Below are 25,489 nucleotides of genomic sequence, written 5' to 3'. Positions count from 1 at the left end.
GTGAAGGTAAACGAATGCGATTTTAGGCGATTTATGCTTCCATTTTAGTGTTTTTGTTTTCATCTAACGGAACTGAGCTACTGACATCTTTGATCCTAAGTCCTGGTTGCGTGAATTTCAATGGGCGTTGATTATAAGGCTGGAATACTTCTTGGTTACTAGTCAACTTTCCATTTTGACACCGCCATCAACCAAGCAGAAATGGAGGTAAGGATTTTGCCACGTGAAAACAAACCTACTATAGCGTATCTTCCTTTGATCCGAATCCAAGAATCAAAACCAGTGGAGTGAGGTGGATCCAGGACTCAATCTGGTGAGTGGATAGTGACATGTGTGCAGATCGAAGGAAAGACTGGGTTTATGTTCGGAAGTGGCTTTTGAGAATTCGTGACGTCTCCTCCATAGCGATTTATTCTCAGTACTACACAGTTATCCCTTGCGTTATTGATAAAACTGTGTAAATATCAGTGTGATCTAAATAACAGGGATAAAGATATTAAAGTGTAGGTAAATAAATCGCTGAGGGAGAAGTGCAACGATAACTCTCGTTTAGAATACGGCTATGTATCTCAGGGGATGATGCATGGGGAGAGAGAGAGAGAGAGAGAGAGAGAGAGAGAGAGAGAGAATGTGCCCAGTAAAATCAAGACGAGTGGAAGGAAAGAGCGAACATAGACGCAAGATTTAGAAGAGCATTTGAGAGGCTTGTTCAAGGAGGAGGTGGAGGAAAGTGACTATACTCCTTGCATTCTTACGTGGCCTGGTGCTGGAGAGGAACGCCTTCACGTGGTGGCACCGATATAACCAGGCGGCTCCACTGCCTGGTTATACACACGCCCTTCAACTCCCTCCCTATCTCCCAAAAGAGGATGGTGAACTGCAAAAGAAGAGTAACTTTAGCCTGTAGACCACTGGGTTCACATTTGAGATGAACCTACTACTACTGCCGAATCTACTACTACTATTACTCTAACTAGGCTTAATAATACCACCACCACCACGACTACTACTACTACTACGACTACTACTACGGTACTACTACTACTACTACTACTGCTACTACTACTATTATAACTTGGCCTAGTAATACCACAGCCATCTTGAGTTCTGAGTTGTATCAATAGATTTACACAAGAATATTATGCTGGTCACGAAGAAGTGCTAGGAAGAGGATGTAGAGCCACTGAACTTCGTGAAATAAGCCGCAAAAGGACGAAAATCTGGGCCAAGTGAAGGTGAAAGGAGCATAGGAAGTTACAGGATTGGTGGAAGTGAGAGAATAAAGAGATGAAAGGATTCTGTAAAGGAAGATTGAGTCGTAAAAAGGGCAAGATATGGCTGAAGTGGTGGCAGGTGAGAGAGAGAGAGAGAGAGAGAGAGAGAGAGAGAGAGAGGCGGTAGAAGATCTTGCGAGATGTAACTTAAGAGAATGAATATAGCTCGTGACTGTGTGTGTGTGTGTGTGTGTGTGTGTGTGTGTGTGTGTGTGTGTGTGTGTGAGAGAGAGAGAGAGAGAGAGCCGTGTGAGCAAATAAACCAAGATGAACATTGATAACACTCACAATCCATCCCCTCAAGACTCACACCTCACCCACCTGTGTAAGCTTAGTGTTATACTTGAACCACCCTGTAAATCGCTCAAGTAAAGCTAGCTCACTTTCTCAAATTCTCTTCTCCTTCAGGTGTCGCCAAAATGGGTAGTGGAACCGTCAGGAAAAACAGCGGTAGTCGGGTCAACCGTAGTGATGGACTGCAGTGCGAGAGGTCACCCAAAGCCTGTGTTGTCGTGGATGAAGGCCCCAGGTGAGAAAGAGAGAGAGAGAGAGAGGGAGAGGGAGGAAGGGAGATTATTCCAGTCTCCTTCGTCCCTCCAGCATCCCTCTCATATTTCCCCCAGCCCATCACTCCTTCCCACTCACTCCAAACTCTAACCCCCCTCCAACACCTCCCACAGGCGAAGCTGCACAGAATTTCCAGCGCCTTGTGGTGGACGGGGCGAGGGTAACACAAGCCACCAATGGATCCCTCGTTCTGCCCGATGTTAAGCCCAGTCAAGCGGGATGGTACCTCTGCAGTGCTTCAAACTCCGTCGGAAAGCCCATCTCAAAAGTAGTACAGCTCAAAGTCCATGGTGGGTAGAGCTTATTTTCTCTTTAATCTGTCTGTCTATCTAGGCTAGTTGTGTGCTTACCTGTCTGTCTATCTATCTGTCTCCTGTCTGTCTATCTAGTTGTGTGCCTACCTGTCTGTCTCTCTGTCTCTCTTGGCAAGCTTATCTCGAAAGTGGTTCAGCTTAAATCGCATGGTAAGTAGAGTTTATTTTCTCCTTAACCTCTCTCTCTCTCTCTCTCTCTCTCTCTCTCTCTCTCTCTCTCTCTCTCTTTCTCTCAGTATACAGCTTTTGTGGCAATGTGTTTGAAGTAGGTGGTTGTGTCCATCTGTTACGTAAAGAAGGTAAGGAATGTGGAAAGTTGCGTTAAGGCGTGGCTGTGTTGAGTGTAGGAGGTCGTGGGAAGAACTCTAAATTTCATCGTAAGCCCAGATTCTAAGTCATACCTTAAGCTAGAACTTTAAATAATATCGTAAGCTAGAACTCCAAATCTCGTCGTAAACTTAGACTAAATAATATCGTAAGCTAGAACTCTAAATAACATCGGAAGCTTGGGCTCTATATCACATCTTAGTTGCAAGTTCTCGGTAAAACTGCATAAATAATATCCTAAAGTGGTGTTGATTTTCACAGTGTAACTAGAAATAACGTAAGAGAATTATAACAGGTAAAAAAGATACATTTATACACGAAATACTAACTTCCAGTATATCAAATTGTGGCGGGACTTCGTTTATAAAGCTAACCAAATCTGGAAAAGAAAGAAAAGAGAGGAAAAAGGAAAACGAAAAAAGGAATATGGTAAAAATCCTAGAAGCTATATTTTTGGTCATAATTGGGACTCATATATATCGTCAGTCTTATAAGGTAAATATAATTCTGCATTGGAATATATTCGTCCTGTTCATGAAATATTACTTTCCTTGTTTGTTTGTTTTTGTGCTAGAAATAAAAATGTGTACTTCGTTGTTCTTACCTGTCACCATCGAGGTAAGAACGATAAACGTGTGTATGTGTGTGTTCTTACCTAATTGTTCTTACCTAATTGTATCTTTACAGGAATGAGTCAAGCTCGTACTGTCCCGTGTCTTAAACCATATTGATCGTACATATCCTTAAATTTGTGGATTGTTTTGGCACACACTATTTCATTCGGTAGTGCATTCCATTGATCAATTGCTCTGTTTGGGAAACTGAATTTCCTTACGTCTTTATCACCTCTCTTCTTACGTGTGTGTGTGTGTGTGTGTGTGTGTGTGTGTGTGTTGTCCATTACGTACTGTTGTGATGGCTTTTGTGTTTTTGTGTCCATTATATGCTGCCAAAACTTCCGCCACGTGTAGTTCTTGTGCATAAAAAGTTCTTCAGTAAATTCACTTCGTCTTGCACCCATCTCCCCAAACCTCGTCTAGCCCCATCATCACCAGCTTGCTCTTCTATGGTGAATGGAATCGAATGCATACTCTTGCCTTCTTTAATCAGCCGAAAATCTACCGTCTCTCCATCGTGACGCGAGCTGTAGCACAAAGAGTAGCGCAAAAATACGGTAAACTGGCGATAAAATACGGTAAAATAGCGCTAAAATACGGTAAATTAGCGATACGATACGGTGCTACTCGCGAATTATTGCCGTGGAAAAGATGTTGAGCCGTGGCACTTATTTAAACACAGAGTTAAAAGAAAGAGCTGTAGTTTTGTCTTTTTACATTGAATTAAAGAAAATAACCGTAATACTGCCTTTTTTACAGTGAGTTAGTGTCGTATTGTCTTATTGTGACAGTGAACTAAAGAAAAAAAAATGCTAAAGGACGAAAATCTCCAAATGTAAGTAAAAGAGCGTTAGGAAGAATCAAAACAGAAAATAAGAGAATAATAATAACTCAGACTGCAGGCCTTCAAGCAACCTTCCTAATAAATTTCCTTTCGCGTTCCACACCCACCTTTCTTCCCCCAAACTCCACTTCTTTGCCTTCCACGTAAGTCTTTTCTCCATCCCGCGTCCTTTTCCGGCCCATTGACTGCGGGTATTGAGTTTATTGCCTCTGGGGACCATTTTATCAACCCACCCTACCCACCCCAACTCCCCACCCTCGCCCCCAACCCCCCCGCCCTCACCTTTGTTACTGCCAAAAGCGGTATTTCTCTCCAGCCTCTATCAGTCTTTCTCCATCAGTTTCCCCACCATCTCCATCACCACCAATCTCCTCTCCACCATTTTATCTGCTCGCCCTACCTATCTGTTTGCCTACCCACATACCTACCTACCTACCAACCAACCAACCACCCACCCACCTACCTACCTACCTGCCTGCCTACTTACTTACCTACCTACCTACCTACCTACCTATTTACCTACCTGCCCACCCACCCACCCACCTACCCACCTACCTACCTACCTACCTACCTAACTTTGTTGCGTCTAAAAATGGCATTTCTTTTCTGCCATTTAGCTCTGTTTGAATTCCATCACCACTTGTCTTTCTTCATCACCCTTTGCTCCATCATTTCCGTCATCTCCACCAAAGTCATATTCTCCACCACTCTCCATTCATCACGACTAACACTTCTCCTTTCTCATCACCAGCCACGTATCCATGTCACCACTCTCACCACCCACACTCATCACATCCACCAACAGCACCACCACCACCACCACCACCTTTCTCACCACAACCCCCCTCCACACCCACCACCACCAACACCACCTCTCACCATCACCACTAACATCATCATCATTATCATCATCTTTACCTTCATCTCCAGCAGACTTAACATCACCACCACCATCAGTTTCATCCTCTGTATCACCACCACCATCACCCAGCGCATCACCACTCACCACCATTTCTCCACCACTCTCACCACCCCTGTTTGTTGGGCGTGTGGATTCTGAAGCAATATTTCTTCCTGACTTTCCTATAGCGCTTTGCCTCCCCCCCCCACCACCACCACTACCACTCTCTCAATCTCCATCACCACTCAGTCTGTCTTCATTCTTCCTCTTCACCACCTCCACCAATCTTTACGTCATTCCTGCTGCCTTCACCACTGCCATCATCTTCACCATCACATCACCACCAATGTTGCCATCTCCATCATTTTTCGCCACCATCACCACTCGTCTTTGTCACCATCATTCATATTGTCTCCACTGTGTTCATCATCATTCATCACCACCATCACCACCAGTCTGCCTCCATCATCAGTGCAGTCTCCACCATTTTCACCACCACCACTACCAATCTTTTCATCATTATTACTCTCTCATCCATCACCACCACTGCCTTAAGTAATCTCCATCACTCTTATTATCTCCCACACCCTGACACCACCCACACCATCACCACCACTGTTCATTATCAGTCACCATCTCCACCACTTTCACCACCACATCCACTCATCATCTCCAACACCAATACTCAATTCTCCATCATTTTTAGTCTTTCATGTTTCACTGCTTTCATCACTCACCACCACCACCTCTCTCTCTCTCTCTCTCTCTCTCTCTCTCTCTCTCTCTCTCTCTCTCTCTCACCTACCCTTCTTCCCTATCATTCTTGTCCATTCATTTCTCTTTCCCTTTTATTCCTCTTGTTTAATCTTTTCTCACTCTTTTGTCCTCTTTATATTGACTCTCAAGCATCCTTCCTTCATTCATCCATCCCCTTATCAATCCATCCATCTTTCCTTCCCTCTATCCTTCCTTCCTTCCTTCCATCCTTCCCTCTCACTTACCCTCCCTCTCTCTCCCTCCCTCCCTCCCTCCCTCCATCCATCCATCCATCCATCCATTACTCCTTCCTTTACATTCAACTCTAGCTTTTTCCATCCATCCCTCCTTCTCTCCCTCCTCCTCCTCCCTCCCATATTTGACTATTTAGCTCACACCCTCCATCCCTCCCTCCTTCCCTCTACACATCCCTCCCTCCCTCCCTCCCTCCATCCTTCCATCCATCCATCCATCCATCCATCCATCCATCCACTGTCTCACCTCCCTCAACTGCAGCTCCGGCTCGGGTGGTGACGGAAGGGGGACGAGTGACAGGCCATACAGGACAGACAGTGAGAGTGACATGCGAGGCCTCAGGTGACGGCCCTCTAGACCTCACCTGGATACGCCATCATGCACCTGTCACCCCGGACGTCAGGTGAGCACTGGGATAGGCATGTGCTTTGGATTTTTATTTACGTGCAGAGAGTATGCTGTCTTACGCTTCTGATTTTTATTGAGGAGCAGAGAATATGCTGTTTCATGCTTCTGATTTTTATTTAGGAGCTTATTACCTTACCTTCTATACATTACTTCATCTCATCTCATCTCCTCTTAGCTCACCTCACCTCATCTCTCACCATTTTCTTGTCCATTCCGCACCTCTCTTGGCTCACGTCACCTACTCCTTGCTTTCCTTATCGTACCTCTTACTCTACACAGGACATCAGTGCGAGAGGGCAACGTAGGAGGCCGCGTGAGAGCTGTGTTGGAGGTGAGGGCCGTAACACCTGCGGATGCTGGTCCTTACACCTGTCGAGCCACCAACCCACACGGAACAGACACGCAGGTCTTCACACTGGCCATCATAGGTAAGGGAGAGTCTGGGATAGAAGGAAAAAGGAGAAACAGAGGGATAGAAAGCTAGAAAGGCTATATTGGAGACAAATATAGAAGGGGCATGAACAGGAGCGACAGTAGTACACCTTTTCTCCAGTGCAGTTTTAATTCACTTTCATTTATATCTTCTCATATGCACTGAAACTTGTAATCTTCAAGCTTCTCAAGAATAATCTGCATTATTACCTTATCACTCATACTTGTCCTTATATATTTCTCGCATCACACATCTCACCACTCCCTTCCTCCATCTCTCCAACTCACATCTCTCCACCAACAGAGCCACCTACAGCACCATCCAGTGTAGAGGTGTCACATGTGGAGAGCAGATCAGCGCGAGTTACCTGGACATTACAGCAACCGGCTGCCGTCACCATACAATATAAAGGTAACACATGCTCTCCTCCTTCACACACCTGCCCTCCTCCTTTATACACCTGCCCTCCTCCTCCACACACCTGCCCTCCTCCTTCATACACCTGCCCTCCTTCTTCATACACCTGCCCTCCTCCTCCACACACCTGCCCTTCTCCATCACACTCATGCTGTCTTCACACCCATCCTCTCCCTCTACACACTGCCCTCCTCCCTCATCTATCTGGCCTCCTCCTCTTTCTTCACACATATGCCCTCCTGCCTCACACACCCATCCTATTTAAATCATCCTTTTTTCCCACAGCAGCTGAAGGTGAATCATAGTCAGTGCAGAACAGTTGGTGAAAACTTATTTGTTCACTGTCCTCCCACAACAGTACTCCTCCTTGGTTTGTCCTAGTGTGACTCATTGTTTGTCCTCATTCCTCACCTGTCCTCTTTCACATAGTGATTGAAGTTGAGTTTTGGTATGTAAATGAAAGAAATATGACCACAAGACAAGGGGCAACTTCTCATGTGCTCACACCACGCCACGTATACCTGGTTTATCTCATTGCTTGTTTCACATTCATCTTTCTTTTTTCACAGTGGCTGAAGGTGAATCTTGGTCAGTTCATGGTCGTAATGTCAGCGTGGGACAGTGGGCCACCTCTCACATGCTCACAGGCCTTACTCCACATTACACCTACTTGGTTCGGCTCATGGCCCACAACGATCTTGGAGTCTCACAGCCATCACCAGTCACACTTTTCACCACCACAGAGGAAGGTTGGTGGAGAGGCCTTTTACTTATACATTTTATTTCACTTTTTCCCATCAGTGCTAACATGTCTTTCAGTTATGATGCCACCTGTTGATTTTTTCTCACTCTTGTCTAAGCTCCTCACTATTATTGTCGATGCTGTTACTCAAAGCTTATCAGAATGTGAACCTAGTGGACTGCGGGCTGAAGTTACTGTTACAGTAAGTAAACCCTGTGCATAACAAACTAATTGCAGGAACAGTATGACCCCTGAAAATTGTTTAAATCCAAAGTTCTTCAACTGCTTTCCACAGCCCCATCAGGAGCCCCAAGGGATGTGCGTGTGGCAGCAGGGGGTCCCCATTCCCTGATGGTGACCTGGCATGCCCCTGACCCCGTCCTGACCCATGGTGCCCTGCGAGGCTACACCATTGCCCTTCGCCCCCAAAACCTACAGGGACACCTCACCTACATCACCAGACCCATCACGCAGCCACAGGGTAAGCTAGAGTGAGATCCAGAGTATCCTGTAGCACATAACACCATCAGTTGTGCTCTAGAGGTAACCACATAACCAAAATGCCCACTCTGAGTTGGCATCAGCAAGAACACATGGTTATATATTGTTTCATTTGTGAGAGGGGAAGGGATTATAAAAAGAGACATCTGTATAAAATATTGTTTGTAAATGAAATGCGCCACACAGGTAATTCAGATGATTTTTTGTGAGAGGGAGTGAAGATTTTGAAGGCTTGAGGAATGTGAGAATGATTTTCTGGTTCATTTCACGAGGCATGCTGTTTTATACTTTCGTACTTTTCTCTTCCCTTCAGCTTTTCCTCCATACTTTTCCCTCTCACCCTGCATGTCTTAAGTCCTCATCTTCCACCACCATACCTCACACCCCACACTTCTCACTACACACTGTCACACTTTTCCTCTCACCCCACTCACCAGTCACCCTCATCACTCATCCTTCACTCCATCTTAGTCACTTTACCCTCCACCCAGTTAAAATGCACTCCACCCCAGTCACTCTCACTCCACCCACAGGCGAGAGTGAGGGCATGGAGCAGTACGAGGTGCATGGCCTGATACCTGGCTCCCTGTACGAGGTGGCTGTCCGTGCCTTCAATAGGGCGGGACAAGGACCTCTCTCATCACCCAGGATCGTTGACTCCACTGGGCATGATGGTAGGTGGATGAGGATAGGCAGGGTGGTATAGGGATAGGTAAGGTGGATGGAGGTAGATTAGAGCATGACAGCAGATGGATGAGGGTAGATTGCATGACAGAAGGTGGATGAGAGTAGATAAGAGCATAACAGTAGGTGGATGAGGGTAGATTGCATGACAGTAGGTGGATGAGGGTAGATAAGAGCATGACAGTAGGTGGATGATGATTGATAAGACATAGTAACTGGGTACATAAGGGTGTGATGGTAGGGAAACGAGAAGAGATGCTAGTACCGGTAAGTGAAGTTCATACTGGTAGGTAGATAATGGTAGATAAGGACATGAAGGTAGATGGATGAGGATAAATAATGAATGAAAGTTGTTGAATGAGGATAGATGAGTGAGAAGGATATTTATGAGATGTGTGCAGAGAAGAAAATAAACTAATATTGTAATAGTACCTTAAAGGAGTTATAGGATTACTGTCATAGTGATAGGATTAACTCTGCCTTTCTCCTCCAGCACCTGCCTGTCCACCATCGGGAGTTTCATGTCGAGGTTCAGGTCGTGGCAGTGTGCGGGTGTGGTGGTCACCCCCACCCCTACACTGTGCTCATGCCCCTGTCAGTGGTTACACCGTTGTTGCCACACCCACTTCCCATGCTCACCATGCCACCACTGCCATACCTAACACAAGTAAGTCAGCCACATAACATGCTGCCACCACAACCATACTGTGCTACAGTATAGTAAATGCACATGTACCAGTGTCACACCACCTCACACTCTCACACCAAACATGAATAAGTGTACCGTACCATCACAACACAGGCACACACACCATTACACCATACAGTGGTAATTCACCACACCACTTCAGCCACATTCCATGTGAGTAGATTTACCACACCACCACACTGTTTACTACTCAGGCAGTTGTCAGACCATCACCACCACACTTCCATCATCACATACCCCGGTACATAACTTGTATCATCACTACCACAGCAGCCTTGTGTAAGTATCCTTATTGTATTTTTTGTAGTTAAGAGAATGCTTGGGAATTGTGGATGTTAGTGAGATGAAGGGTATAGGTAGGCCAAGATGGTTTGGACGTGTGGACCTAATGTGTGAGAGTAACAAGGTGCAGCAGTGTATAGACCTGAACATGGAAGGGGAAGTTTCTGCAGCAAGACCAAGAAAAACATGTAATGAAGTTATAAGAAGGGACCTTGGGCTAGGAGATGATCTGGGTACTGTAAGAGACTACAGCTCGGACAGTGGCAAAAAATTTAACCCATCCTTTCACAAAATGTGACTTTATGTATGTAGCTATGTATTGTGAACCACTTCAGGAGGTATGAAATCTGGAGTATATTAATTTTGCTCCTGTCAGATTATTTTAATGTGTTTTAGAGTAGCTTTGCAGTTTGTAAGGATTAAGAATATATGGAATTAACTTGCAAAATCTTTCAGGTAATGCATGGGAGGTGAACACAACTAACTTAGAGAAGAACCTGGATTCCTTGCCACCTGCCACCAATGTGAGTGTGTCGGTGAGGGCTTATAATGACGTGGGTCCCAGCGCTTCAACCATGCCTGTGTTTTGCCAGACGGAAGATGATGGTAGGGATATGAGTTCAGCAAGATTTTTAGTCAAATCTTTGAATATGAAATGTGACCTTTGTCTTTTAGTCCAGTTGCTATCATGTGGGTTTACCTCTTAGAACCCAACATGACAGAAGTATGTTAATTACCTCTCGTAATGTTTCGAGGAAAAGCTAAGAATTCTGTATAACTTCAAGCCAATAGACATCTTTAACCAGTCGGTAGCCCTCTTTTTTTTCTTTTTCTTTTTCCCCAAAGATTATCCTGTACTGGATTCTTTTGGTTTTCTTTATTTTTATTGTTTGCTGTTTTCTCTGCACATCCTTTTTCCCCAAACATCCCTCTCTCATTCTGAGCCTTACCTTCATCCTCGCCCTATAGTTCCTGGGCCGCCTCGTCACTTGCGAGTGGTGGTGACAGGCAAGAACAGTCTGCTTGTGGCTTGGTCCCCACCACACCCCCTCACAGGCAAGATTATACACTATACGCTCTACTCAGCCAAAGATGACCAGGTCAGTAATATGAGTAATCATGCAAGAAATTATACCTGCAAACTCTCCATTTGTATTTTCACAGTAAAAACATATTCTGTATATGGGCATGTTGTCTCTCATTAAATCATTAAACAGTTCATGGCACTGTAAAATCAAGACCCTTAGGTAACAGTACTTTTTTGGTAGGTGTGCATATACTGAACATATATTGTACACATAAACTTATGCACATGCACCTGCATCTGTAGGCATGCTGGTGTCATGCAGTAAATGGACAACTCAAGCACGTGCATTATTGTGTAATATACCATGTAACCATGTTCATAAGACTTTTTTTAAAATCTGCTCGTGGCTTCTCTAGATAACTTCATTATGTTAATGTTTCTCTGATTATAGTCTGTTTACTACTGTATTCCACTGCATTTTCACACTTGTGGCATTCCTTTCACTCTACTCTGTGATATGTCTTATCAAAGACAAAGACAGTGAGGGAAAGTAAACAATTGAAAAGGTGAAATTTTGGCAGACTTTTTTCAGCAGCTGTACTGTAAACATATGACAACTTCTCTTGACTGCTGTCAATTTTTATGTTTTTAAAATGGCATTTATCTGTTACCTCTGTGCAGAAGGGGATGTAACAGTAAAGCAACAAATAGTAATTCTCATGTGCCGTGCTGGTATCCTCACACTAACTCTTGCAAGTAACCTAGTGTCGGCTTGCAGGTAGCTGTGAGGGATGTGGTGGGGGCAGCAGGCTCAGAGGCAACGTGGCGGGAGCTCAGAGGCCTCACACCTTCTTCCAGGATACAAGTAGGTACCACAGCAGACCAGCCACAGAAAAAAAAGAAAAAGCCATATTTACTAATCATACAGAATGTTTTGTAATTTGATCAGAGTAGTATGACTGAAGAAAGATAATTAGCATTATTTATAACAAAGTCATGACATAAATATTTTCAGGTTTGGGTGACGGCAACCACAATAGCAGGAGAAGGTAGCCAGTCTCCCCGTCTCACAGCCCAACCCACCCCCACCCCCTCCTATGCCCCTGTGGCCGTAGGTGGGGGTGGGCGGGTGTGGCGGGTGGGGGTGGGGTCTGGGGTGACGTTGGGTTGTAGGGGGTTTGGTTCCCCTCCTCCTTCTGTCTCCTGGGTCTCGAATGGGGCCAGCATCTCCACAGGGCACCTCACACAGATTCTGCCAGGCGGTGACCTTCATCTGACTGGTAAGAGAGAGAGAGAGATTAATGTAGAGCGAACCAATGATCTTCCCTGCTTTCCAGCCAACCCTTCCTCCTATACCTCTTCCCATATTCTTTCACCTTATTGATAATTTGTTTCTCCCTCCACACACCACACTGCAATAAAACATTTTTGTCTCTGTACATTATTCTGATATTTATCCGTAGGTTAGGAAGAAATCTGTTAATCAAATGTTATTGTTTTTATTCTTGATAGAAATACTAACAGTCTTTTCTGACAAGTTTTTGTTCTTGATGGAAATGCTAAGAATCTTTTCTGGCAAAGACTCACTGCACAGTAATAGCCAACCAGTTCCACCAAGGCAGACCAGTGGTTCGATGCACGTGATGTATTGTGTTGTAATAGTTGTGTAAATGCCAGACAGTGTTCCATCCATCCATCATCCCAGACAATGTTACAGTGTGTATTGTATGGTGCAGAGTGCAAGTTTATGTAGTCTCCTTTCTGTTACCATTGGTACTGTATTAACATTATTTTAAGTACAGATTTTAACAAGGAGTGATGTTTTCTTTATGACTACATCTTTGCTTTATTTGTCCTGCAGGTGTAAGCAGGACGTCTGCCTGCCAACTTTATCACCAAGCTTCATTATACTTTTTACCACTAGGTGTAACAAGATCTGTTTCTGATAGGCTAGTCACCATGCCTTGATTTCTTTTTTCTTTTTTTTTTTCTTTTTTTTTCCAGCAAATGTACAGAAGAAAGCTACATGTTATCCTTACTGCTATTTATTTTTTGTTTTACCATACTAATTGTTGCTTTGTCTTACAGGTGTGAGTGAAACTGCTAATTACACTTGCCGCGTGACGAACAGTGAGGGTTCTGACAGCCTGACACATGTGGTGGTGGCTGTATCCTCACCCCCAGCCCCTGCCATTTCCCTCTCCATTGCCACACACCACACGCTCAACCTCACCATAGCCTCACATGGGGATGGAGGAGCACCCATTCTTGGTACATAAATACTTCTAGCTTCCTCATCTCTGCCTTTTACTCCAGACTTCATTGCTTGGCATTGTTAGTATAATTAACTAAATAAGGAATAGAGAGAACATTTTAACCACTCTCTACCCACCACTTGTATTGTGGTCTCCAGTTTCTCATTCCCAGGCTCTGTCACCAGGGGATACCATACCAGCAAAGGGTGTAGAGACCTGTGCACGTTTAAGATGGGGAATATCCCAATGGAATTTTCACCCATACCCTGTTAATGACATGATGCAAAGATTAGGCACTGACAGGAAGCTATGAACTCTAATTTGTAGGTGTAATGGTTCTGTGCGTTTAGGGAAGAGTGCAGCGCAATATACTTTTTGACAGAATTGATATTAGTCATGGCACAAGATGCTTACAGTTACATTTCATATATGAGTTGTGTACTAATAAATTACTGGCAGGTCGTGCTCTCATTTAGTTTTCAATATTGTTTTTTATTTCTTTCATGCAGTGTTATGAATGAGATCTTATAATTTGTCAGTGAAGTAAACTCATGTAACTGACAGTAATGATGTTTTATACTCTTATTTCATCACCATATATTAGCAACGTTGGGTCTGGTTAGTACTTGGATGGGTGACCGCCTGGGAACACCAGATACTGTTGGCATCCCTACGTGTCAAGTGGGGTTGGTGGAGGATTAGTGCCCCTCCCTGTAAAACAATTAACTCTAAGCCCTTGGCCACCCTGTTTGGGATACATGGCGTCTGGCAATGAATGAATGAATGAATATTCTCAGTCATATCACCTTCCCACAGGCTACACCGTTCACCACCGAGGGAGGGCAGGGGAGTGGGTAGAGACAAGCATTGACCCTGGTGTGGGGAGTGTGGTGGTACGAGGGCTGGCATGTGGGGCGCCTCACCACCTCTACCTCACTGCCTGGAATACTCATGGAACCAGCCCACCCAGCCCTGTCCTCTTCACTAATACATTAGGCAGTCGTGAGTTTGAACCCTCATGCAGTTTGTTGGCCTTTCCCATTTTCTTTCCTGCCTTTTGCATTTTCCTGCCCTCTCCTCTCTTTTCTTTTCCCTTTCTTGCTCTTTCCATTCCTTTCCCCTCTGTTTTCTTTCGTTCTTTTCTCTCCTCTTTTCTCTTTTCCTCCCCTCTCATCTATACATTTTCTATACTTCTCTTCTTCTGTCTGGAATGTGGGGAACCTCGTCATCTCTTCCATACCACCCAGAATCTCATGGAACCAACCCTCCCAGTCTCATCCTCTTTACCAATACACTTAGTAACTATGAGCAGTGTTTTTGCTTCTCCATTGTACAGCACAGTTTTGCAAAGGAAGGCTTGGGGCTATTTGATGTTTTCTGCATAAACAACATGGTTATTGACCATCTGTATCCAGATATGAACTGATTAGGGGCAGACGCTAAGGAGCCTCCATCACTGACAAGAATATGACCGATAGTCTTCCTCATACCAGTCTCCCTCCCCTCTTTGCCACAGCCCCGGGCCATCCCCATCCCACAGAGATAGTGGATGTGAATGCCACCTGCATCACACTCAGTCTGTATGCCTGGCCTGAGCTGGGTTGTCCCATCACTCACTGGAAGGTATGTGGCTGATGGTATTTTTCGTTTGTTTCCACCCAACAGAACTGGGCCACTCACACCTTGAAGACTAAGTTAAGTTTACAAGAAATTCATTGAGCCCTTGTTATGAAGTAAGAGTGAATGTACTTGGTTACAAATCAAACTGGCTTTCCGATCTGACTACTCTGGCCTATCATTTGAACTGAAAGGGGTTAGGGATCGCTGTTAGATAGAACAAATAAATGCGCTATAATGTAAACATCACGCCTTTACCAAATGAAAATGCTGACCTGGATGTAAAATGACAGTTGCATATCATATTCTTTGGGAATTGTTTGGGTATTTTCCTTCTTATTTATGCTTGTCTTTGCTTTCGGCTGCCACCCATAAAACTGGAACCCTTACTGCCCACATTGTGTTCAGGCAGCGTAACCAACTGTACCACTAGACATAAATTTGTTGGCTCTATGATAACTTTCCTTAGTAAATGGTTCTTGGAGTGCAGGAAGTCTTTCATCTTGTCATTTTATTGATTTAGCAATTTATTTCAGGTGGAGCTGGGGAGTGAGGGCACAGAAAAAATGGCCTGGTCCCCCTTGTATGCCCATGTGACCCGAGACACGGCTGACCTGGGTGTGTGTGACCTGACCTCCGCCTCGTGGCACCTTCTGCGCATCACAGCATCTTCCACTGCCGGCGATACAACCATCATGTATAGAGTGGCCACGAGGGACCAGAATGGGGGTTAGTAGTTAGTAGATAGAGAGGTAGATAGAGAGATAACTGATTTACTTGTCACCTCTCCTTTTACCACTTCCTCCACATTGACTTCATCCCCTGATTTCAGCATCCATTGCGGCAGAATCAGTGAAGGAAGTGTTGGTTGGAACCCCTGGACTGCATGTAGGTGGGCGGTGGCTGGACGCTCATGTGGTTGCTGGGGTAGTGAGCGCCCTCCTCTTAGCTGCTGCCCTCATCATCTGTGTGTGCGTGGCTATAAGACGACGAAGATATGAAGGGTACAGGTGAGTAAGGGAGACAATTTTATACCTAGACAGAAGAGCCAGCTGGATACATTAGTGCTGTGATTAATGAAAAGATATTCCTCTCCAGCGCCGGACACAGGATAAAACTGGATTGATAAAAAGCGTAAAACAGTAGACTTTAATTTAGCAGACCCTGGTGTGGCTTTACCCTACAGGTGTTTCCAAAGTGATGTAAAGAAGATAAAGTGACAGGTGGATAGTATTGCCTGTGGGATGTTTAAACTGGAAATTCTGAAGGGATAAATGATGGGTAAATTGATGTATAGAGTGTTACAATGGTCAGGCTGCATATAGCTTCAACATTTGCATAAACTTGTTATTTCCTCTTGTGCATCCTACCTTTTCCACTGAAATAATCAGAAATTTGGCCAGCCTGATGTTGGTGACAATAACATTAACAACACAGTAAACATAATTTGAGCATGATGTTGATGATCACAGTGACAGTGGTGATGATGATGATGATGACCAGGTGAAATAGGATGATGATGATGATGATGATGATGTTGATGGTGAGATGGAGATAGGATGATGATGATGATGATGATATGAAAATAGGTTGGTGATGATGGTGATTATGATCACAATGACAGTGGTGATGGTGATTATGATGAGATGAGATAGGATGATAATGATGATGAGATGGATATATGATGATGGTGATGATGAGCTGGAAATAGGATGATGATGATGATGATGATAACTTTGCAGAGCCAGACTATAAATGAGTTTCCCAACAGGCCAGGGGAGAGTGTCGACCAGAAGGGTAGCAGCGGTGAAGATGACAATGCCAGGAACTGTGAACTAACACGTGGGGGTCACCTGTATTCCCCCACGCCCACCAAGAAGCCCCGCGGATCCCTTGCCTCCCTCAAGACCCAGGATGATGCCTCAGACCCATACGAGATCTGTCCCTATGCAACCTTCAGGTATGTTTGGCCTTCAGTGACAGAAATTGTAACACTCACATGTCTATGATACACTCTAGTGAATGAAATCATCTGGCATTTGCTGAAATATAATGCAAGAGTTGTCCTGATCGTGAGATGGGATAATGGTACAGTACAAACTTCCACTTTCCAAATTCTTTATGTGATAGGGGGTGTTTATCACTTGTCCTCACACAGTCAGTTCATATTTGAAGAAAGTTTTTTGTTTGTGGAATTAGAACACAAAACAAATTGCTATGATAATATAAGACACCACTACATTAACTGTTAATGGTTACTCTTGGTTATTTACTACATGATTTTCTATAGCCAACACCTTAATCCTGGAAAGGGTGGCCACAATTGAATCACATTTGTCATCCTGTCCTATACCATCAAGATGTCCTTTCTCCACCTCACACCCCTTTCACTGATACCCACTTCATCCCTCCATCTCATCCCTGGTTTCCTCCTTCCTCTATCCCCTGTCCTTATCATTCTCACTCTCCTTGTCAGTCTATCTCTCTACATAATCTCATATAAACCAAATAAAATTGATGTTAGCCAGAAGGATATGTTAAAAGATGTCTCCAGGCTGAAGGGGTTAAGAGAATTTTTATGCTTGCCTTTTTAGGAATGGGTCACTGGCATTTATTTTTGTGTTATGTGCATCTGTCCTCCCAACCTAGCTTCATTTTTCCATGCATTCCCATATCTTTTTCTCCTCTTCTCCCCTTTTCTTCCTTTCTGTATGCGTATTGTTCCTCAGCTGTGTGTGTTCATCTCTCTCTTTCTCCCCAGTTTCATGTACCTCACTGTATTCATCTCTGTCTCTCTGTCTTTCATCTTTGCTCCCTCGGTCCTTCCTTTTTTTGTCACCTCTTCTATGCTGTCTTTTTCCTCTCCTACAAATTATGTACTCTCCTGTCTTTCTACTCCCTCTTACTTTTTCCTCTCACTTTTCACTCACCCTTTCTTCATTTGTCTTTCGTTTCTCTTATTCCTGTTTCCTTCACTCACATTTTTCTTACTCATTTATCCCTTCTGTGTTCCTTCTGTTCTGTTCTACGTTTTTAATACCTGTCTTTTCCCTTTTTCATGTATCTGCTTCCTTTCTCAATATACCTCTTTCATTCTTGCTTTCCTGTGAGAGAATAGAAAGGTAAGTGAGGGAGAGTCGTAACAGTAGTAGAGAAACCCCAGTTGTCTGGCCAAGCAGACACATCAACCACAGGCAAGCAATTTCCCCTGCAGGGCCATCCTGGGGCAGTCCACTGCAAAGGGATGTTAGTTCACTGTATGGTATGGGTCTGCAGGGGCAGTTGCTTCTTTGCGGTTAATGGGTCTTTTCATCCAGACAGACCGGGGTTGCTCAACTACAACTACTTTTCCCTCACTTAACGTTTTCTTCTCTCATTTCCCTTTATCTTTCTCACTTTTTCTTCGCATTCCATTCCATACCTCACTTCTTCAGTTTTCTTTCCGTTTTTCACCGTATCTTCAGTCTCTCTCTCTTCTTTTCACACCTCTTCCTCCCTCTCTCCCCCCTCTCTGTCTCCTCCACTCCTCTCTCTGTCACTCTTCTCTTTCTCACCCTCTCTCTAACTTCTGTGTCTCTTTCCCTCTTCTCACTCTCTACTCTCCTCTCCCTCTCCCTCTCACTCTAAACCTCCGTGGCTGTAGCGTGGGGAGCTCGGAAGGCACTTTAGAATACGGTCTGTCCCTCCACTCCATGACTCCCCGTGACTGCCTGGACCATCCCGCCCCATCCTGCAGTGATCGACGCTCACAGCAGCAGCAGCAACAGCAGCAGCAACAGCAACAGCAACAGCAACAGTCTCCCACCTACAGTCACATTACACGCCAGCGAGCACAGTCACACTACAAGGAGACTGGTGAGTGATTCAGCCCCAGCGACAGAAAGATGCAGCAGCAGGCAGTAGATAAATAGAATTAATACTGCTCATTCTCTTCATCAATACAACTGTGCAATAGGAACTGATATATTTATTTAGGGTTTGCCAACTGACTGTGTCTCATGAGTACTATATACCCTTCTCATTACTTCAGAGATCGCTTACATCAGCAACAGGACCCGCAGCACAGGTGAGTATGGGAGCCGGCCCAAGTCCATGCCAGGGAGTCAGGCACCTCAAGGGAGCACAGGCGGAGGCTCGGAACAGCAAGAATGGAGTGATGACCCTCTCAAGGACACGCGTGCTCGCTCACACCGCTCTCGCAGTCGCTCCAGAGGTAACAGGATTGAAACTTTTTAAACCTCAGTGTCAGTGCCCTCTACGATGCTACACAGGTTTGAACATAAACTGCAGTGCTGTCTGCCCCTGTCTTGTGTGTGCAGACTGACTGTCACAATTCTTTTATTTCCAGGAGGTGAGGTGGCACGGCGCGACTCCAGCACTGAGAGCAACGAGGCGCCCTCACCAGTGCAGCAGCGACAGCACTACCAGCACCCGAAGGTCACCCCACAGCAGCACCACCACTACCTGCAGCAGCTCCAACCCTCGCAGCAGCAGGCGGCAGCAGTAGCAGCAGCAGCAGCAGCAGCAGCGGCAGCAGCAGCTGGTGGACGTGTGGCCCCTCATCCGCTGCCGCCTGTCCGCCATGCCAGGTAGTCTCAGGTAGTGGAGGCTGAGCTATGTAGGTGGAGCCTGGCTGCTGCAGCCCACCACTCCCTGCCATCCAGTCCAATTATGTTTTGTCCCATTTACTTTACTTCCCGCAGCTTATAACCACACACCCCGTTATTACCATCAGTGTATGCATGATGTCGTGCCCAGTTACTTCATGACTTCCTTATCCTCCACTCCCTGCCATCGAGTCTCCTTGTATTTTGTCTCATTTACTTTACTGTCCACTGCTTATAATCACACTCCATTTTTACCGTCAGTGTATGCTTGATGACACACATCCAGTTGCTTTGTAGCTTCTCCCTCTGTCCCTCCGAAGTCCATCACTTCCTGCCATCCAGTCAATTGATACTTTGTCCCATTTATTCTTTGCTGCTTTATTATCTCAGTTTTTATCACCAGTGTACAGTCAGTCCTCATTTGGAGTCTAGGCTGTCTGGAGGCTAAATACTACTTTATATGACATGTACTTGTGATTCATGACTGAAGAGTTTACATACAACTAATGTCACTGACTCTGAAGCAGCTGTCCGAGTAGCACCAGGTTCAAATCCTGGTGCAGGCAGCTGGTGCCACTTCACTCATGTATCCCTCCACCTTTAATGGGTTGATAGGTAAATTGAGTACCCAGGGTAACAACGAGGAAGGTAACTGTGGTATTCTGGATGGTGCAGCGGCCTTGTGTCCCAGGATAGTGGCCGAATAACCTGCTTCAGGCTCAAAGACCCAAGTTACAGAGATACTGCATCCCAAGTGCCTCATGGCATCTGTCCCATCATTACCATTTTGCCTTTGAAGTGAAGCAGCTTAATGGAGGACTAACTGTATACTGTGTTCATGATGTTACACACCCAGTCAGATTCCAGATTCTCCTTGTGCCCCACTGCAGTGTTTTAGCTTTGTCTGACTGTAAGAAAGCAAAGTGAAAATATTGTGCTACTACAGGTGGCATTACAGTACTTCATTTTTGTATACTGGTCTTCATAATTATCATCCAGCACTACTTATATGCATGCAGTACAAAATTAATTAGGTGGTTCTTCAGTTTTCATTATATAAACTCAGATCAAAACTGAATAGCTTGTATGAATGTATAGATAGATAGATACACACTGTATATAAACATGGTACTCTCAAGTAGTTTGGGTAAGAATAAGGTGGTGGGAAGGATATATATGAGGGAGTTTGAAGATGGGAAGAGACATGGTAGGTCACAAGAGGGTGGATAAGTACAACAAAAGAGTGCATGAGAAGGAAATTGATGAAGATGAGGAATTGACCTGGGACTGAGATAAGTTTTTAACACATTATCAGGACAGGTCATCTACATAGAGAAGAGACTGGCCGTGGGAGATGTGTGATCTATAAGAAGTAATGGTATGGCCCAACATAGCCATTAAATTTAACCATAGTAGTATTATTCAGTAGAAAATATTAGAAAGCACTGTATATAATTTTTTACCACTTATATAATTGACCCATAGTTCCACTAGCTTTCCTCCTTCACAGTGCATTATTTTTAAGCCTGTCACTTAATATTACCTCAGTACAGGACAGTTCAGTGTTATAAAGAAGGAATCAGTATTTTTCTCTGTTTAATTTTTCGACCCATTGTTTCGGCAACTCTTCTCCTTTTCACAGAATACCGAGTGACTCCTCCTCCAGTGACAACTCTCCACTCACTCCCCCTCGACCCCTCCACCCCCCCTCGGGCTTCTCGGACTCTCGGGAGCTGTCTGAGGCAGAATGTGATCGGGAACTGCGGCAAGGAGGGGAGACAGGGAGTCGAGGGGTGGGAGATGGGAAGGCTAACAGCAGAGACAGACTGGGTACTGAGCTCTCTCTCCTGTTGCAACAGTATGAGCAACAGCAACAACAGGGGAATGGCACACAACAAAACTCTCAACAGCACAAGCTACCCAGGACCTCACAGAAATGTCCTTTCAGTATTAATGTGTAATTTCAGCTTCTCTGTATTGCCTAAGTGTTTGTACATAGATGTTTTTATGGAGTTATATAATGATCATATATTTTCTATTGGCTTGGATTGTACTCTTATTGTACTGTGCTGAGACACACCTTAAACCCATCAGCTTGAGGATGCTTATTTTTAGTATTATTGTTGCCTGTTAATTATGTTATGTATGTTAAGAGAGCTTCCTGGCAGTGAAGGGGGTCAATGAAGGTTATATTAGGCACTGAGAAAGCAAGGGCAAACTCACTGCCTGAGAGAAAATGTAAATTTTGTATCAATGGTTGTTGTGGCTTTTGCTTTCTTTTATTGCAAGGAAAGGTTGTAATTAGTTCACTTTTACCATATTTTGAATGTGTATGGAATCATACTGTATAGTCAAAAACGATATATCTCTCTGTCTATTGCCTGACGCACCTCACATATAACCCTCCAATTCAAAAAGTCTTTCTGAACTGAATAAAATTGTTAGCAATAATAATAATATATAAATGACATGATCATAGTACAGACATCCATAAATTTTATTTTCTGCTGTCTTTAGATGAGTTTATCCTGCCTATGGAGTAAATGGAGACAATATCTATTCTAGTGATGTATCGGATATCCGCCTCCGCCTCTGCCTTCGTGGAGCCTTCTTAGTGAAAATAATGTCCACATTACTCTCCGTGTCTGAGTCTTCAAACAACAAAAGCTCTGAATCATCATCCGCCACCGCATTTTCAGATAATAAAAGCTCCGCATAATAATCCGTCTCCGCGTCAAAGGACTGCAGAGGTTGCTGATCTCCACCAATCCAATATTTCTCCTTTCTTCTTTTTCTCTCTCCTTTTCATCCACAACTCTCCTGTCTGTTCCTCTCACCTACCAGTCCCTGTTCCTCTTTCTGTTTTCTTCTCTATTAGCTCTCTTCCTCCCTCCGTCTCTCATTGTTCCTCTTCTCTCTCTCTCTTACTCTCTTTCTCTATCTGTCTCTCTCTCTCTCTCTCCCCAAATCAACATATATCAAACTATAATTTACCGGTGACTCTCAGTGTACAGTCGGCAGCAGTTCCACGGTGTACAGACAGGCATCAAATTTCAGACAAGGTGGCAGTGATCTATTTATCTGTGGTGCAAAACGAGTTGGGTCCCTGTCCTGCATCCTGGTAAGACTTAAATGTACACTTAAGTGTGGCTGAAACTCATCACTTTATTCTGCATAAATGTACTGTAATATGTGTGATAAACAATTCGCGTCCGTGTCCGCAACTGTGGACTTGGAGGTAAAAATAATCCGCAGTTGTGTCTGCGACCGCAAAAAATAATATCTTAACCTCCACAGTTTTATCCACAACTGCATTTTATGAGAAGTGGATATCCGGCTCCGCCTCTGCCTCCACGGAGCTCTAAGATTTGGTATCCGATGCATCACTAATCTATTCCCTCCAGTACGAAAAATCTCTCATAAGCTGAGCAAAATTGTATGGCAGTAACATGGATAACTAAAAAGAATAAAATTAAAAAAAAAAAAAAGCAGAGACATCCTCATGCTGAAGTGGTAAATATAGAATTTTGTTAAAGAAGCTACCGTACAGTTTTACCCTTAATCACTGTTGTCGGTTTCTGTTCCTGTCGTCTTTCAATGCAAATGTGTTTCAGTATACAATATATGCAGAGGGACAGTTCAAGGTGGTCCTTATATAGCACACTCCTAGCCTTGCTCTTTCCACTTTAACTTGGCCTAAAATTGCCATCTCGACTTCGTTGCCAGGTTATAGCAGTAGATTAATACAAGAATATGTTGTTAATCATGAAGAAGTGCTGTGTCAATTATATATAGGTGAAGCATTGTCTCTTTCTGCCAATGAGCTATGTGAAATAAACTGCAAAAGAACACAAATCTAGGCCAATTTAAAGTGAAAGAACTTCAGACGAGGATGGCGGTGGTGTAATCAGACATACACTTTGCACGCAGCCATGGGGTCCTGGATTTGATTTTCAAGCCAGCCATTAGACATTAGGACAGGATTTCATTACAGCTCAACCTGTGTGCACCTAGAACCAAATAGGGACCTGGATTTATAAATGATGTGTGTCATAGTCTGAGGGAAGGGGGAAGTTTGTGGAGTGCCGTCCTTGTCTGTTACACGCCAGCTGGCTAAGTCTTATGTGTTTTGGGGACAGTTCAGTCAGCATTACCAGTGTCCACCCTGCATCGTTTTCTACTTTCGAAGGCCTTTTTTTTTTTCTATCTGCTTTTTAAAAGTTGATTATTTTACAAAGTAGTTAAAATGTCTGTGCTCCTCACAAGACTAAACCATCACCATAACATTCAAGATTAAGAAGTGCAGTATAAGGACCACTCTGACCACTCTGTATTTTCATCAAAGAGTGTGAGATACGGTATGTGATAAAGCAGAGTACGAGTACATAGGCAGGATAATACAAAAATGAAGTAATGGAATATATTGAATTATAATGGTATGTTTTGAAGCCAGTGATATATCTTGTTCTTGTTAATTCTAGACATCATTCAGCTTAGGAAAGATCTTTGGTTTGAAAGGTAAGTGAAAGCTAAATACACCAGTTCAAAAAAATCTTTCCAAAGTTCATTGAAAGCCTCTGGAAGTCATAAGAATAAAATGAAGACTGTGGGAGTGAAGTAGTTAACAGCTGAAGTAATTTGAAGACCCATGTTGACTTGCCATAACCCCCCCACTATGGTTACGTCTCTCTCTGTGTTCCTTTTCCTATCCCCAGGTCTGTATTCTCATCCATGAAGGAGGTTCCCCATCACCTCTGCTTTACCACCCTATTTCTGTATTGTTTCATTTGCAGACGTCTACCTTGGTCACCTAATGGCAGCTCTCCATGCTGCTCAATCTCTGACAGCCTCCCTATTCAATCCCTTATCCCCAAGGTCACACTCTTCTTATTACTGTATATGGCATGTTAATATTGTCATCACATAGGTAGCTTAATGTGGCCAGTCACCAAGCAACAGGATTTAATAACGTCCTGAGCTGAGGGGTAAATATATAAATTCCTGCTTATCAGCTGTATAAATAAATAAATAAATAAATATGAGAGTTGTCTTTCAAGTAGTGATAAATGAGTGACATTCCATTCTGAAATTCGAGTACAGTATTTGTAATTTTCTGGCTGGTGAGGGTAGGATGTAAAAGAGGTTTTCAGTAAAGTTATTTAAAAATATATATATATTCTCTTAATTTCTCCATTTATTTGTGAATATGTGGATAATGTTTGTGATGATGATTATGATCGTAGTGATGATGATGATGATGATGTCATGATATCCCATCTTCTGGTGAGAAGACGGGCTGGGATGATGATGATGATGATGATGATGATAATGATGGTAATGATGATGATTACCGAATGTAAGGAAGAGTAAAGTTATTGTCTTTGAGAGAAATAAAGTTACTGGATGTACAGTGATGTTGAATGATGAGGAAATGGAAAATGTAAGTACTTGGGTAGTGTGATGAGTAAGGATGGAAGTTTGGAGGGTGAAGTACTTGTAAGGGTACAACAAGGAAGAAAGGTTGCTGGTTCTTTGAAACCAGTAATAAGAAACAGAGAAGTGAGCATGGATATAAAGAAGTCGCTGCATGACGGTATTGTGATACAAGCACTAACGTATGAAAGTGAAGTTTGGACCTTGCTGGAAGGACAGAAGTCAATAGTGACAGAGTGGAAATGAGTCATTTGAGCATGTGGCGTTACATGGAGAGAGAAACTGACAAATAAGGAAGTGAAGGAGTATTGTGGTGTGGATGTGGATGTGATAGAAAGTGTTAGGGTAAATACATTCAGGTGGTTTGGCTGTGTGGAGAGGATGGAGAGTGAGAGGCTTAAAGATGAGAGTGTACGTGAGGTGGAGGGGGGGAGAGGGAGGGGGAGACCAAAGATGAGGTGGAGGGATGGAGTGGAGAGGTATATGAGAGAGGGGGGTGTGAGCTGGGAGCAGGGCAGT

The 25,489-nt window shown here is 43.9% G+C and overlaps 2 protein-coding genes across 2 annotated transcripts in view; both read left to right on the top strand.

Annotated features, from left to right (window-relative positions):
- LOC145413632 (cell adhesion molecule Dscam2-like) overlaps window positions 1-507 on the top strand; it is a 25,573-nt gene extending 25,066 nt beyond the window's left edge. Inside the window, exon 8 of the mRNA XM_080283296.1 lies at window positions 469-507. Coding sequence (XP_080139422.1) covers window positions 469-507 — 39 coding nt within the window. The remainder of the gene's footprint in view (window positions 1-468) is intronic.
- A 1,283-nt stretch (window positions 508-1,790) lies between these two features.
- LOC145413211 (cell adhesion molecule Dscam2-like) lies at window positions 1,791-21,536 on the top strand. Its single transcript, XM_080282942.1, has 23 exons — window positions 1,791-1,803; window positions 1,955-2,131; window positions 6,117-6,258; window positions 6,543-6,691; window positions 7,000-7,107; window positions 7,683-7,862; window positions 8,151-8,336; window positions 8,890-9,030; window positions 9,534-9,707; window positions 10,488-10,637; window positions 11,001-11,131; window positions 11,837-11,923; window positions 12,074-12,338; window positions 13,147-13,329; window positions 14,130-14,315; window positions 14,830-14,936; window positions 15,467-15,659; window positions 15,763-15,940; window positions 16,702-16,890; window positions 18,574-18,785; window positions 18,961-19,143; window positions 19,282-19,519; window positions 21,180-21,536. Exons 1-23 carry the CDS (start codon window positions 1,791-1,793, stop codon window positions 21,496-21,498), a joined length of 3,891 nt encoding a protein of 1,296 aa, XP_080139068.1. The 3' UTR covers window positions 21,499-21,536.
- The last annotated feature ends 3,953 nt before the right edge of the window (window positions 21,537-25,489 follow it).

The sequence above is a fragment of the Coenobita brevimanus genome, chromosome 12, assembly GCF_032717465.1.
Source record: "Coenobita brevimanus isolate Jiangsu-jjx chromosome 12, ASM3271746v2, whole genome shotgun sequence".
NCBI classification, from domain to species: Eukaryota; Metazoa; Arthropoda; class Malacostraca; order Decapoda; family Coenobitidae; genus Coenobita; species Coenobita brevimanus.
Note: the sequence above shows the minus strand (reverse complement) of the source record. Positions and strands in the feature narration are given on the sequence as shown.